This window comes from Phlebotomus papatasi, chromosome 2 (assembly GCF_024763615.1).
Source record: "Phlebotomus papatasi isolate M1 chromosome 2, Ppap_2.1, whole genome shotgun sequence".
NCBI lineage: Eukaryota > Metazoa > Arthropoda > Insecta > Diptera > Psychodidae > Phlebotomus > Phlebotomus papatasi.
The window spans coordinates 11612237-11625756 of NC_077223.1; the positions used below are offsets into that span (position 1 = coordinate 11612237).

The 13520-nt window shown below is 33.0% G+C and overlaps 1 protein-coding gene across 1 annotated transcript in view; it reads left to right on the forward strand.

The window, feature by feature from the left end:
• Positions 1-5367: 5367 nt before the first annotated feature.
• Positions 5368-13520, forward strand: part of LOC129803755 (uncharacterized) — a 129498-nt gene continuing 121345 nt past the window's right edge. The window contains exon 1 of the mRNA XM_055850536.1: positions 5368-5860. Within this exon, the coding sequence (XP_055706511.1) occupies positions 5740-5860 (121 nt within the window). The 5' untranslated portion in view covers positions 5368-5739. The remainder of the gene's footprint in view (positions 5861-13520) is intronic.

Consider the following 13520-nt stretch of genomic DNA (forward strand, 5'->3'; position numbering starts at 1 on the left):
GACCTTTTTCGTGTTAAAATAGGTAAAACTCAATGATAATTGCTCTGGCACACCTTTTAGATCAGGAAAATTTCATGAAGTCGAAATTCGCATCCCTTTCTTTCTCACATGTTTTGAATATGTCTATCTCATTCTATTGTACTCTTCTTCTTCTTTTAAACATCACTCCAAATTCAATTTAGCTCAATCGAATTTGCTGTGCGAAAGAATGAGATAGTCATATGGAAAACATGTTAGAAAAAAAAGGATTCGAATTTCGACTTCATGAAATTTTCCTGATCTAAAAGGTGTGGCGGAGTCATAAAGTCTGAGATCTGAAATTAAAATTGATTAAAAGGATAAGATGTGCGGTGCGAAGGGCACTCAATGGGTCAAGTGGTAGAACACTCACTCTATGATGCAAGTGTGCTGAGTTTGAATCCTTCACCGAGAAAAATGTGGATGGTAAAATTTACCATCCTCCATACAAAATTCTAATGGCCGGATAGTAAAAAAGTCACCCAGCAAACGCGATATTAAATTGGACTGTCAAAAATTGTAGAATCTATTGCATGGATAGTAAATTCTAATAGCCGGATGGTAAATTCTAATATCCCCGGATATTAGATTTTACTATCCGGATGGTAAATTTTACTGGCAGGATAGTAAATTTTACTAGCCGGATATTAGAATGAAAAATGTCGGAAAAATTTATTTTTCCTTATTTTCATTGATTTTTGGCCATTGTTTGAGGGCTTGGGGCCCTTCCTGGATGACATTCTCTGTATTTCAAGCCATTTTGATGCGTGAAAATCTTTTTCCAACATTGACGACTCAGCCGAGATTTGAACACGCGACCTTTGTGATGACAGTCCAGCATCTTCCAGCTGCGCCACGAATTGCTATAATGTATTCAAAGCCGTTGCATCGGCACACACGATATTCCAAAATGACATTCTAACAGCAGGATGGCAAATTTTATTGGCTTGGATAGTAATTCCAATCCAAATTACTATCCTCCGTTAAAATTTACTGTCTTCCAGTTAAATTTTAACATCAAATATGCGGCCAGTAACATTTACTTCCCGGATATTAGAATCTAAGAGAGGTCAATGTAAAATCTAAAGGAGGATAGTAGATTTTACCATCCGGCTATTAGAATTTACTATCCATAGGATAGTAAATTTTAAAATGTCAAGATGGTAGATTCTAAAGGAAAGTATCTATGGAGGATGGTATTTTCTACTATCTTTTGAGGCAGTAGAATTTAAAGACACGATTTGTAGAAAATACCATCCAAATTTTTCTCGGTGTTTTTAACACTAAACCTACCGACCGTTTTTGGTGGTTTTACAGCGCGCTCGGTCCAAGGGGTTACTCAAGATCGAATATTTGTGTCCATATTCCAATTATTCCAATAATTCCATGGAATTCCAATGTGATTCTAATGATTCCAAATGTGTGATTCTCTTAATAATTCAATTTGGTATTCTGTGATTCTGTTTATCCCCGATATCTTCGAATTTATCGAATTTCAGATGTTGTTAAATATGATCAAGATAATTTTTGAACAATAGCAACAGCTACAATGTCGCTAAGAAACAGGTTAGAGGAAATATCTAGCTAGAAAATAAAATTTCCCGCCATCTTCATCAATGAAAAGCCTTAATTAAATTTTTGATTATAAACATATAAAAAAATATATTTTTTTAGAATTTCCACTCGAATTTTTTGTGAAGTGTTTTCGTCTTTGAAAATAAGTTGATATCATCAAAGAGCGACTTGAAAATTAATTTATTGTTTACTTTTAACAAAAAGCTTGACGAAATCTTCTTAAGAATTTAAAAAAAAAAACGAAGGTGCTCTTAATCCCTTTTCCTTAAAACATAAATGCTAATATTTATTTTTGGAATTCAATTAAATCTGATTACGTGCTAACTGAACCACTTAAAATCATCAAAATCGGATTAAAATAGGATTGATTCTTATTTTCAAGCATATAAAGTTTAAAAACTTTTTTGGTCTCTAAGAACATCGTTTTGGGATACTCAAACTTAAAATTCAATTTCCTGGAACGGAAGGCTACTCAGATTCATGAAAACGTTTTTGTACCTTTTGTCTAAATCCTCCAAAATCGCTTAATCGGCAGTGATTTCCTCGAAAAACAGATCGTAAGTTTCAAGATTGTTTTCCTTTTAATGATTCTTAATTAAGCTCAAAGTGTAATAATTAAGCTTTTTTTTTACAATTTTTTTTAGGAAACTTTTGTTCTTTGCGTTTGAAAAAAAAAAGATTTCTTTTAGGAATAGTTCATCAATTTGGCTCTTTTTTTTCTAAAATCCTAGCTGCATTCTTGTCTCTAACTAGAGCCTATCTTATTAATCGAAAATAATGGGCATCTCAATCTGTGTAAAATATTGAAGAACGGTTTTGGTCTTGGTATCCCAGGGATCCGCCTTAACCGCATTTGTTGACTGGGTATTTTACCTTGTATCCGTCACAGGACAAATCGTATTTTTTTTTTTGAATGAGACGTATTCTATGATTGTTGTTATAGTTGAAAATGTCCAGTCTTCTTTGGAAAATAAGAAAAAAAAATCCATAGAAATCTGTAATGTATTATGGCTTATCTATCGCGGAATTAAGAATGATTCTGTGATTCCATTTGATTCCAGTGATTCTTGAAGGAATTGTATTTCAGATCCTTAGAATCTTACGAGTGATTCCATGGATTCCATAGATTCGAACGAAAAAATGTGTCGGTATTTCAAGTTTGAGTAAACCCTTGGCTCGGTCAAATGATTGACTACTAGAAAAAAGAAATTAAAACACTGAAAAATATATTAGCGAGCAATTTTAATGATTTTTGAGAGCCTAATAGGTCATTTATCTTTAATAATTCAATCCTAAGTTAAATTTTTCCAAAAAATCGTAATTGATAAAAAAAAAATTAGAGAAGTTAAGCCATATACAGTAGAGGAGTAGACTCTCGCTAATTCGGCTCTTTTAAGATCGGGCTACTTTTTAATTCGGGCAGCAGTTAAATTTGAAAAAAAGTTTGTTGACATTTTTTAAGTTTGATTATGATTATCAAATGAAGTAAATATCTTCAAATTTGCCATGGTATGTCTTAGTTTTGATGTGATTTTATATTATTAAGGGATTTTCATGTAATTTACAATATAATATGAGTAAGTAAACTCAATATGTTTATGCAGATGAATAAAAAATCGTTGCATTTCAAAAAGGTCTTCGCCCGAATTTCTCTTTAATTCAGGTGACATTTTGGTTCCAAATGCCCGAATTTGAGAGAGTCTACTCTACTAAACCTCAGGCCTGAAATCCGTATAATTTTTTTTTTTAAAGTAAGTTTATTTTAAAAACCAGTGCAAATAAGATGCAATCTTCTAACAATTGTGTGGCAGGCAATAAAAAATGAAGAGAAATTGATAGAGGAAAAGATTGATTGAAATAAAAGATTATCGAAAATTTCCAGTCTGCAAATGTATTTTAATCCCCAGAGAAGAGCCTCGAACTTCACGAGACAATGTGTTATACAGTAAGAATCCTTCGACAAAATGAGTACGATAAAATGTAATTTTTGTACTCTGGCCGAACCAGGGGTATGACATTTTCTATGTTTCCCATATGTTTCTAGCGTGCCGAAAAAATTTTTGAGTTTATTAGCTATTTTCTGTCATTGTAGAACGAATTAGCAACTAATACAAATACAAAATAAAAGCCAATATAATGTAGAATAGGCAACCGAAAACTCCAAATTGGCAACCAACATAGTTTCGGAGATATCTCGTGAAATTTATGCGAAAACGGGAAAAATTTACACTAAAACTGGTCGCATTTTTTAGAGCTAATGTCACTCCCCTGGGCCGAACCTCTGCTAGTTAAGAGATAAGTGTTTTAAATGATTTACCTGTAGAGAAATCGATCATGATTAATATTATACAATATTAATGCAATCCAGTTCGAAGTACCCCATGATCAGCTTAAAAACTGTAGTTGTTTAGGGAGAGGTGGGGTAGCTTTGAAATTTGGATGTTTCACCTAGGGGTAAGTACTCTCCCTTCGAATGTTCATACCTTCGAATAATGTGAGTTTTCTTTACTTTTCCTAAGGGACTTACAAATGATTATCATATAATTATTATATTAATGATTGATTGTAAGCTAACTAATATTTCATAGAAATGTGTAATGCCCTAGCCACACTTACGACTTAAGCCGAGAGACGACTTAGGGGAAACTGGGGCACCACCAAACACTAATTTTTATTTCTAAACTACTTGGACTATCTCGACCATTCATTCAGTGGACAAGCATCCCTATAGTGCCTATAAATTCCTATAGGTATTATCCTCTGAAGTCGAATATCCGATTAAAAAATCGCAGTGATAGGTAGTACCCCCTGTTTGGTGGTGCCCCAGTTTTCCCTAGTGGAAAATGATGGAAACGTAGTTTGACCATTATTTCTAATATAATTACGCTGAGTCGTCTCTCGGCTAATCCTAAGGTCTGTCAAGGCCCTAAGTCTCTTAGGAAAAATAAAAGAAAATTCACATTATTCGAAGGCATGAATATTCGAAGGGAGATCATTTTCCCCTATCTTTAAATAAAAAAGAGCCCTATCATTCAGCCGGAGTTTGAATCTTTTCTAACACTTAATCTACCGATAGTTTTTGGTGGTTTTTCCTATAACGCGCTCGGTCAAGCGACAGATAAGTAAGGTAAGATAGGTAAGATACTCAAAAAAAATTTCTTGGAAAAGAGAAAAAAAATTAAAATACTGAAAAATATATTACGCGCATATTTTAAGAAATTCATAAAATTTGATTGAGACATTGTACCGTTCAAATATACCGGTTTAAAAAAGTTCTTAAACCGGTCAATTTGACCGGTCAGGTTTAGTGATAAGTTACTAGGAATTCTTCTGGCATTAAAGGTGTTCGCATCTAGTGAGTTTTCACTGCACTTGATTCCACGGACCAAGGGATTGACAACCTCATCCCTATACAAGAAGTAATAATAATGCATATCCCGAACTCCCACGGGAAGGTATAGATCTTATTTAGTAAGTATCTTATTTAGTAAGCATAAGCCATTAAATTTAAGACAAGATCGATTTTGCAATTTTTCGTAAATCTCTTATTATTAAGAGAGGGGGATATCAATGCCCGTATTCGCAATGTGATTGTATGGAAAGAAAAGTGGGGCTGGAGTGGTGCGCAGGACTTTCCAGGGGAGCATGGTAGTTTTCATGCGGAGAAAGTATGATGATTTGTGTGAGTGTTGGCGCCATTTGACCTCGCTTCCCATCCAACTTTTCGTGCTGCAGCTGATTGAATTGGATAATCGCGCGAGGAAAGTCGTAGTAAGGCTCAGTTCTGAGTTGAATCTCGTCAAGAGTGGGTCGTAAACAGGTTGGCTCAAGACCTTACGGTTTGTGATCTAATCACGGGTGTCAGTGTTATCTTTTCACTCCTGTGTGGTGCATCCTGGCTGGCCTGACAGGTACCCCTATCAGTGGTCAGTGTGTCTGAGAGTTGCTGTGATTTGTGATAGTGTGAGGAGAGGATTAGAAAAGGTCAAGGAAGAAAAATACGGTTACGTAACGGAATTCCTTCTGCGTGGAGAATCCTCTTCACCCGCTTGAAATCCTCTCGACCACAGCAATCCTTGTGGTTACCTGATGAAGCTGTAGCATGTGACAAGGTGTTCACCGTGAAACACATCCTCCCGTGACATCATGCTGCAATTAGGAATCCTCCCAGTGGGAGGAAGTGTGAGGATTAAATTACTCCTCTTCACTGCACTAATAACCCTTTCGAACTGCATTACACCGTCAATAATGCCACCACAGAAGCGAGGTAAGACACTTTTGTTACTTCCACACAAAGTCAACAAACGGACAAGCACCTACACCTCCACAACATAATTGATATATCCTTAAAAATAATAGTCTCCCTAAGCCGGTATTTTCCTGATTTTTCCAAAGTGAAATACCTTGAAAGGTTTAAAAAAAATTGATAAAAAACTGAAAAGAATTTAGTTTGTCTTATCATTGAAAATTTTTAATTTAAACACAAACATTTTTAAGTTTTTTAGCTATATTAATCGTTCTATTAATATAAATAATTAATTCATATTTTGTTTTAATATTAATGATAATGTGAAACAATCTTGAATATTGCGATTACTAAGCATTTGCCCTTGCAATCATTTTTTTCTCTTAAATTAAAACAAATAAATAATTTATGTGTTTGATAATTTCGGTTGGAGAAATATGCTATAACAACAACCATTTTTTAATAGGAGATTTTAATTTATGATTTATAAATAGTAAATGATCCTTTACTCACAATCTCGTGCTTCTTTTCTCAATTGCTTATTATTCTAATGTGATATGACCATAATTATTTAAAATTTTCCAAACAATTGCATCACTCCCAAGATACAATTTGTCTCAAGAACTTTAATATGCCAGTTCGTATTTGTCTCCATGAAACATTCAATATAAAATCTACAACAATTTATCCAATTGGGAGGTAACAAGATATAAAATGGCTTAATTCGATTCAATTGAGAACTCTTTTCCTCTTCGTCAACTCAATACTGGTGTATGGGAATTTTCTTTAACATAATACATCCTTCTGAGACCAATAAAGTTTTCCCTTCAAACCCTTCACAGGGAAAAACCACTGAAGGGATGGAAAGTAACTTGATGAAATTCCAAGATGAAAAGGGTATGAGATGTCTTGTGTGAGTTTGAGGTAGTTTAATGCTCCAAATTATTTATTATGTGGCATTATACACGTATTAAGTATGGCTGTAGCGCCCAAAATTGATTACTTTACGACTTTGCCAGATTCTGGTGGTGGCAGAGGATGGATGATCTGTTTATGGTTTTGTCCCAAGAGAGTAAAGCCAGTCAATGGCACTTTGGGATGAAGAACTTTTTTTTTTATTTAAACTTTCAATCCACGTACCGTAAAAATAATCTTGATTTTTATTATTTATGCAAATCAGTAATATTCCCACTAAATGACTTTAAATCAAGAATTGCTCAATTTCATTAGTAAGAATCGTAGGAAACACATAAAATTTTTTAAGACAAGTAAATATCGTAGTGAAAGGAGTGCAAGACTGTAAAAAGACACTAAGGTTTATAACTACAGAGGATAAAGATAAGTCTGTGGAACTTCAGAAGTTGGAAGCTCAAAGACAAGTAAGATTAGATTATAACAATAATACGATATAGAACAATTCTTTTCTTTTATTACTGATTTATTAAAAAGGAAAGAAATGAATGCAAATACAAATTTACATTAGCTTTTATTTGTCGAACTGAAAGAAAGGGAGTACAGTGGCGACACAAAAAATAAATCCATCCCAAATGTGAATATATGGAATAATAGAATAATGCCCAACGCACAATAACTTTTGTTTAGTAAACATGTTTTTGACATTTCAATAAGAGTGAGTGAGATCTAGATCTAGTCATCTCACTCTCTCTCATAGGAAATGTTTAAAACATGTTTACAAACAAAAGTTATTGTGTGCTGGCCATAATGACCAGCGCACAATAACTTTTGTTTGTAAACATGTTTTCAAAATTTCCCATGGGAATGAGCGAGATGACTAGATCTAGATCTCACTCACTCTTATTGAAAAGTCAAAAACATGTTTACAAACAAATGTTATTGTGCGCTGGGTATAAACCTTTAAATTTTCATTAATAAACATAAATACTAAATAAACATAACACTACTGATAATTTTTAACTGAAAACCACTAAAGTTTTATTTCTTCATTAAGAGAAAGTAGAACATTTTCACACATTTTTATGATTAAAAAATATTAATTTTAGAAAAAAATATTATCTTGGAATTCTGTTAATTAATTTTAAGTGGGTCAATGGAATGGCCTGTTTTCATCCCAAGAAAAAAAAACAGCATATGGACCAGTCTGAAATAATCAACACCCTAGTCAATTTGACAGAAAACTTACAGTGTCCGCTTCGTAATCCGGATGGATTTTTTGAATTTGTTCAATGTCTCGAAAATATAATAGGGGAGACCGGGGTACAATTAGCCAGGGGCAGAAGTAGACAGTGGATTTTTCTCGGTTCCCTTAAAATGTACCTTGAGCAAAGTATTTTTTAATGAAAGTAGGAACACATCCCCATATTCCCAGAAATATTTATAAGTCTGATCCTGTTATCCTACAATTTAGAAGCATTTTTGTAAAATGGGTATAAAACTGCAGTTTTGATGTTTCAGTTTTTGGACCAGCATTTGGTTTTCTGAGTTTGTAGTCAAGATTTCATAGTTTTACCTCGTTTCTGGTTTCATAAACCTAATTAAAAAATATTTTTCACTTGGATAATAATTATCCAATTTTTTATATAAGATGAAAAACACTAAAACAGCCCTCGGGGCAGTTGTAGCCACTCTTCCGTGGCCGGATAAAACTATCAATGATTTTTCACTAATACATGGATAATTGTTAGATGAAAGAGTACTATTGATATTCCAAGCAATATTGCCATTCGGATGAAAAATTTGTGAAATAGATTTTTTCAGGATATTTTCATCAATTTTGCCGCAATTACAAAAATGTCATAAAAAAGTCGGCGAAAGTCTTTTTCATTAGGTTTAAGTTACATATTTAGTATCAGTGGGCTTCAGTGGACCAAGTGAAATAACACTTGGTATTTCCAGTTTTAAAATTTCGTCTGGAAAACTGGTGGCAAATAGCACCCCGAAAGTGGCTGCCCCAGGCCGGGGCAGGTGTAGCCAATGTGTCATACTTTTTTCATTATCCTCTCTAGAAAAAGCCAAGGATTTGAGAGCTCTGAACTATACGGTTTTATACAGCCAATATCTTAATGCTACTTATGAAACATAAAAACATTAGACAAACTTTATCATTTTTTCACAAATCATGCGCGAAAAAAAAGCTTCATTTGCTGGCTAATTCTACCCCTGTCTCACCTACAAGTTTTTTTTCTAGAATTAGAATAAAAGGTTTAAAGAAGTTTAAAAAGACATAATTAGAGAATTCTATGCTATTATAGTTCATTTATTTAACAAAAACATCACAGGATAATTCATTTTCATTGCTAATACTCGTGCATACATAAACCTTGAAATGATTTGAAATATAACCGTCGATAACTCGTCTAACGGAGAAAATTCTAACGTTTCTGCCTACAAGGATAGGGGAAATTTTCCTAAGAAAGGCATTTTTTAAAGAAATTGATCCTAGTGTGTAGAGGCCTTTGGTCTCTCTTGAGTGTTGACTATCCGAAAATATTCAGGACAATTGCTAAATAATTATTTTATGTCCTAAAAATATTTATTTCCAAAAGTAATGCATGCTTGAAACGACTTCACCATCTCTTAAATTGTCAATAAATACGAATCAGACTTTCTAACATAAAATTAATACGAATTTTAAGCACATTGTTTAAAATATTAACGATCATTGATAACTATGAAAGGATCACCGGGAATCCTTTGAAGTTGTCGCTGTTTTAACACTTATATAACTCCGGACTATACGAATAAAAACAATTAGACAGTCATTTTTGGTATTCGCTCAAATATCGTAATAAATCCGCAAAATTTCAAGAGATAGTGAACCTTCTAAAGGACCAAATATATTCCATTCTTTTAAAAAAAGGTCGAATATGATCCAGTTTGACCATTTTATTTTTACCAATTATTATGCCAATTAGATTTTTGCGAAAATAATAGAATTATTATTCAAATATTTTTTTTTTATAATTTTATTTTGCGCATGAGCTATATTTATATAAATTTAGAAACTTGCCAATGCCTAAACACTTTTTGGCCACCTGAGATAAAACAACTAATTTAAGCTATTTATTAAAAAGTGGTACTTCAAGTATGTTCTATTCTAATGTTCTAATGGATTATTACGTCTCTTAATTGTTTAAAATTAATTTTAAAACAAATGGCGAAAAGTGAAACAAGTATAATTGGGGTAAATGCATATTTTTCAATGAGATTCACTAAAGATCTCTAGACGTACTCCAAACATTTTAATCTGACAAAAATTTCACAGCTTTAGAGGTCATTAAAACTTAAGGGTGGTCAAAAGTACTGACTCTACCCTAATTGAAATGTAAGTGCAAAACACGTATTTCAATCTATTTCAAATGTGTTTCTTCTAAAATCTACAATTATAGCGTCTATTGCCGTATCTACATTTGTTTTCCTTCAGCATTCGGTGCAAATAACAACACAAATTTTGTCTCTTCACTGAGAGAAATCCGAAAAAGTTAAAATAACATTCCGGAAATGTTAATTTTACCCTGCAGTATTGATCCAAAATCGGTGTAAATATTACCCTTTTTAGGTGTATTGGGGGTTAAAGTTAGCCTTTTCATGTTGATTTTACCCTTAAAAAGGTGTAAAATTAACATTAAAAAATGTTGATATATTTTTACACCTAAAAAGTGTTAAAGTTCTGAGGAAAAAAAGTTAATCGCACCCTATTTTTTTTGTCAGTGTTGTATTAAAATGCTAACACAAATGAACGATATTTTTGCACAAAAAAATAAGTGATTTATTTTGAACAGTTAAGGCAGAATCATATTTACAGCAGAATGTTTTTTCGTATTTCGTTAATAATGTATAAATTCAAAAGATATCTCCTGTACATCTAATTTCTCTGTATTCGGTGATATTATTCGGTCTCGAAAATGTCACTCAACGCGTATACCCCTGTATGTTGACATACCATAAAAGGAGCTTAAATTTGAAGTTTTTATGGCTCCGGCACACCTTTTAGATCAGGAAAATTTCATGAAGTCGAAATTCGAATCCCTTTCTTTCTCATATGCTTTGCATATGTTTATCTCATTCTCTTGTACTCTTCTTTTTCTATTAAACATCACTCCAAATTCAATTTAGCTCAATCGAATTTGGTATGCGAAAGAATGAGATAGTCATATACAAAACATGTGAGAAAGAAAGGGATTCCAATTTCCACTTCATGAAATCTTCCTGATCTAAAAGGTGTGTCTGAGCCATTATGATCTAAATTCTAAACGTTGTGTCGCTTGGGATTAAAGCTACCCTAAACTAATATACTGTCTCTTATTATTCACTAAATAAAAATATTTTCTTTCAATTTCTCTTGCTTGAAACTATTAATTTTTCATTAGATTCACTCCAAATTATCTTTTTTATATGTACAGAAAAACGTGTTTTTCCCTATGTTGGTGTCGTTGTTTGAATCTTCAACTTGGAACGTTTTTGAGGAATTTAATGGGGAAAAAATGAAAAACTCATGAATTTCTTTTCTGTCCTTAAAAATTTATTCAATTGATATCTCACCACTTTCGCGCAGTTTTTTTTTCTATACACTTTCTTGCTTTTTTATTCCTAGGCCTTTTGTCCTCCGTCTACTTCTTCATTTTATATGATTGATGTAGTCACCCTTGTCAGGGGGAAAGGGCTGCAGAGTTATAGAAGAAGTCTCTTGGTGTGCTAGTGAATAACAATTCTTATTTGGATACCCCCTAGTCGGGTGGAAAAATATTACTCAAGACTTGTGCTCTATTGTAATTTAAATTCAACCCCATTTTCTCAGCATGGCTCGGGCAAAATTGCACTTTTCATCCCTGAGAAAATTGGACGGGGAAAATCCCTTCCACAGTCGCGTGAAATCTTCACTCTTGTGCGAATGTGATAAATGTCTGTGGAAATATGAAAAGTTGAGAAATTATTTTTTCGCTCACTCTTGTTGGGTCGTCACGGGGAAAAGTTGGGGTATAACATGACAAGAAATGACAACGGAGCTATAAATCTCCAGTACAAGTGATGGTTAGTAAAAAAAAGTGCCTCACGGGATGTAGGTCGGGAAAATTTCTGTGGAAATGGACAGAGGATAAAAAGGTGGCACAAACTGTGGCTGAAACATGTGGATTTTTGCTGAAATTGCCTAAACCACCATGGTTTTATTTATTTACTTTTTATTATTATTCTTTACACCACAAAAATTGCCATTGTTTATCCAATTTCACTTGCTTTTTAAATACCATATTTATAGCACTTCATGTAAATGTGTCTATACCTTAAAGTGCAAGAATATAAAGCAAGAAAATGTTTGCTATTGCAAGAGTGCTGCTCGGTGAATTTCTATATAAGTATGGTCTGTCTGCTTAAGCTTGATAAAACAGTTAAGAATATGCAATACACCAGGAATAATCCGTATAGAAAAAGTTATTCAAGCAGCATGAGATTAAATTTCTATGAATTATTTAATGGAAATGGGAAATAAAGAAGCCAAATCACAAAAGTCAAAGAGATTTTTGTTATTTAAAGGGTGTATTGTAATATCTAATTTCAAAGAGGACACGTTTTTATAGTTATAATGGGACGATTCGGAAAGCTCACGCCCGAATCGAATTAATGAAAATATGACAAAAACTTTTCTAATCATCTGATAGTGTCATCCTCAATCAAATATTAAATTACTGATCTATTGGATAAAAAGCTCTTAACATAATATTATGTTTGTATGATGTTAAAATACGAATAATATAAACATTTCCATTTTATTAACCCTTTAACGGCGAGACAGTTTTCGCTGATCGAAAATCACCAATAAAAATGAAACCAATAAACAAAACTTTTAAAAGGTCTTACATCTAACCTTCGAAAAGCAAACTGAGATGAAGAGTCTGATTTAGTGTATTTTTGTCTTTATGAACGATTGGGACAAAAATAGCCCAAAAATTTAAGTAATTTTTCTGGCGATACCAATGACTGATAATTTTCACTCTAACGAAAAATATTATGTTTGAGTATTGTAGTTTCCTTTTCTAAAATGATTTATCTTAAAAAAAAAAACTGGAAGTATAAAAAATAATTCAAATTTTTTTTCAATATGAGAATTTAAAAGTTCGTCATTTTTTACCTTAAATATTTATCATGTAGCAAATAGGTGGAGAATTGCAAAAAATATACTAGATTCCTTAAACCTTCTACTTTGCAATTAGGGTAAAAGCTCATAATTTTGGACAGTCTGCTTATAAGCATCGATGTTACAAGTTTGAAGTGCGATATTTTCAATACTAATTGATTTTTTTTGCTACTCTCTTTTCAGAAGGGTTGTTTAGAAACTTGGCAAGGGCTTATTGTCTTTGATTTTACCAAAATTAGTCTTAATACGTTTAAAAATGAATTGATATGTAGAGGTGAGTTTGACTCGAATTTTGGACAACTTGGTTATTAATTTTTACAACTTGTCTGTAAATTTGGACAGCTAATCCGCCTCAACAGGATGCCCATTGTTCTTCATTTCATGAACCAATTTTACCAAGTCCTCTTCCTGTTTATGTAAGGGAACCGTAGAATGTCACAAGAAGCCCGGAAGCTTTCCATATCATTCATTAAAGTGAGTTGACTTCGGTACTCCAAGTACGTGCGGATTCGCTCATTCCCTGGCCTTTCCGGGAGACTTTCAAGGTTTTTCTCGATACATCTCGTTCGT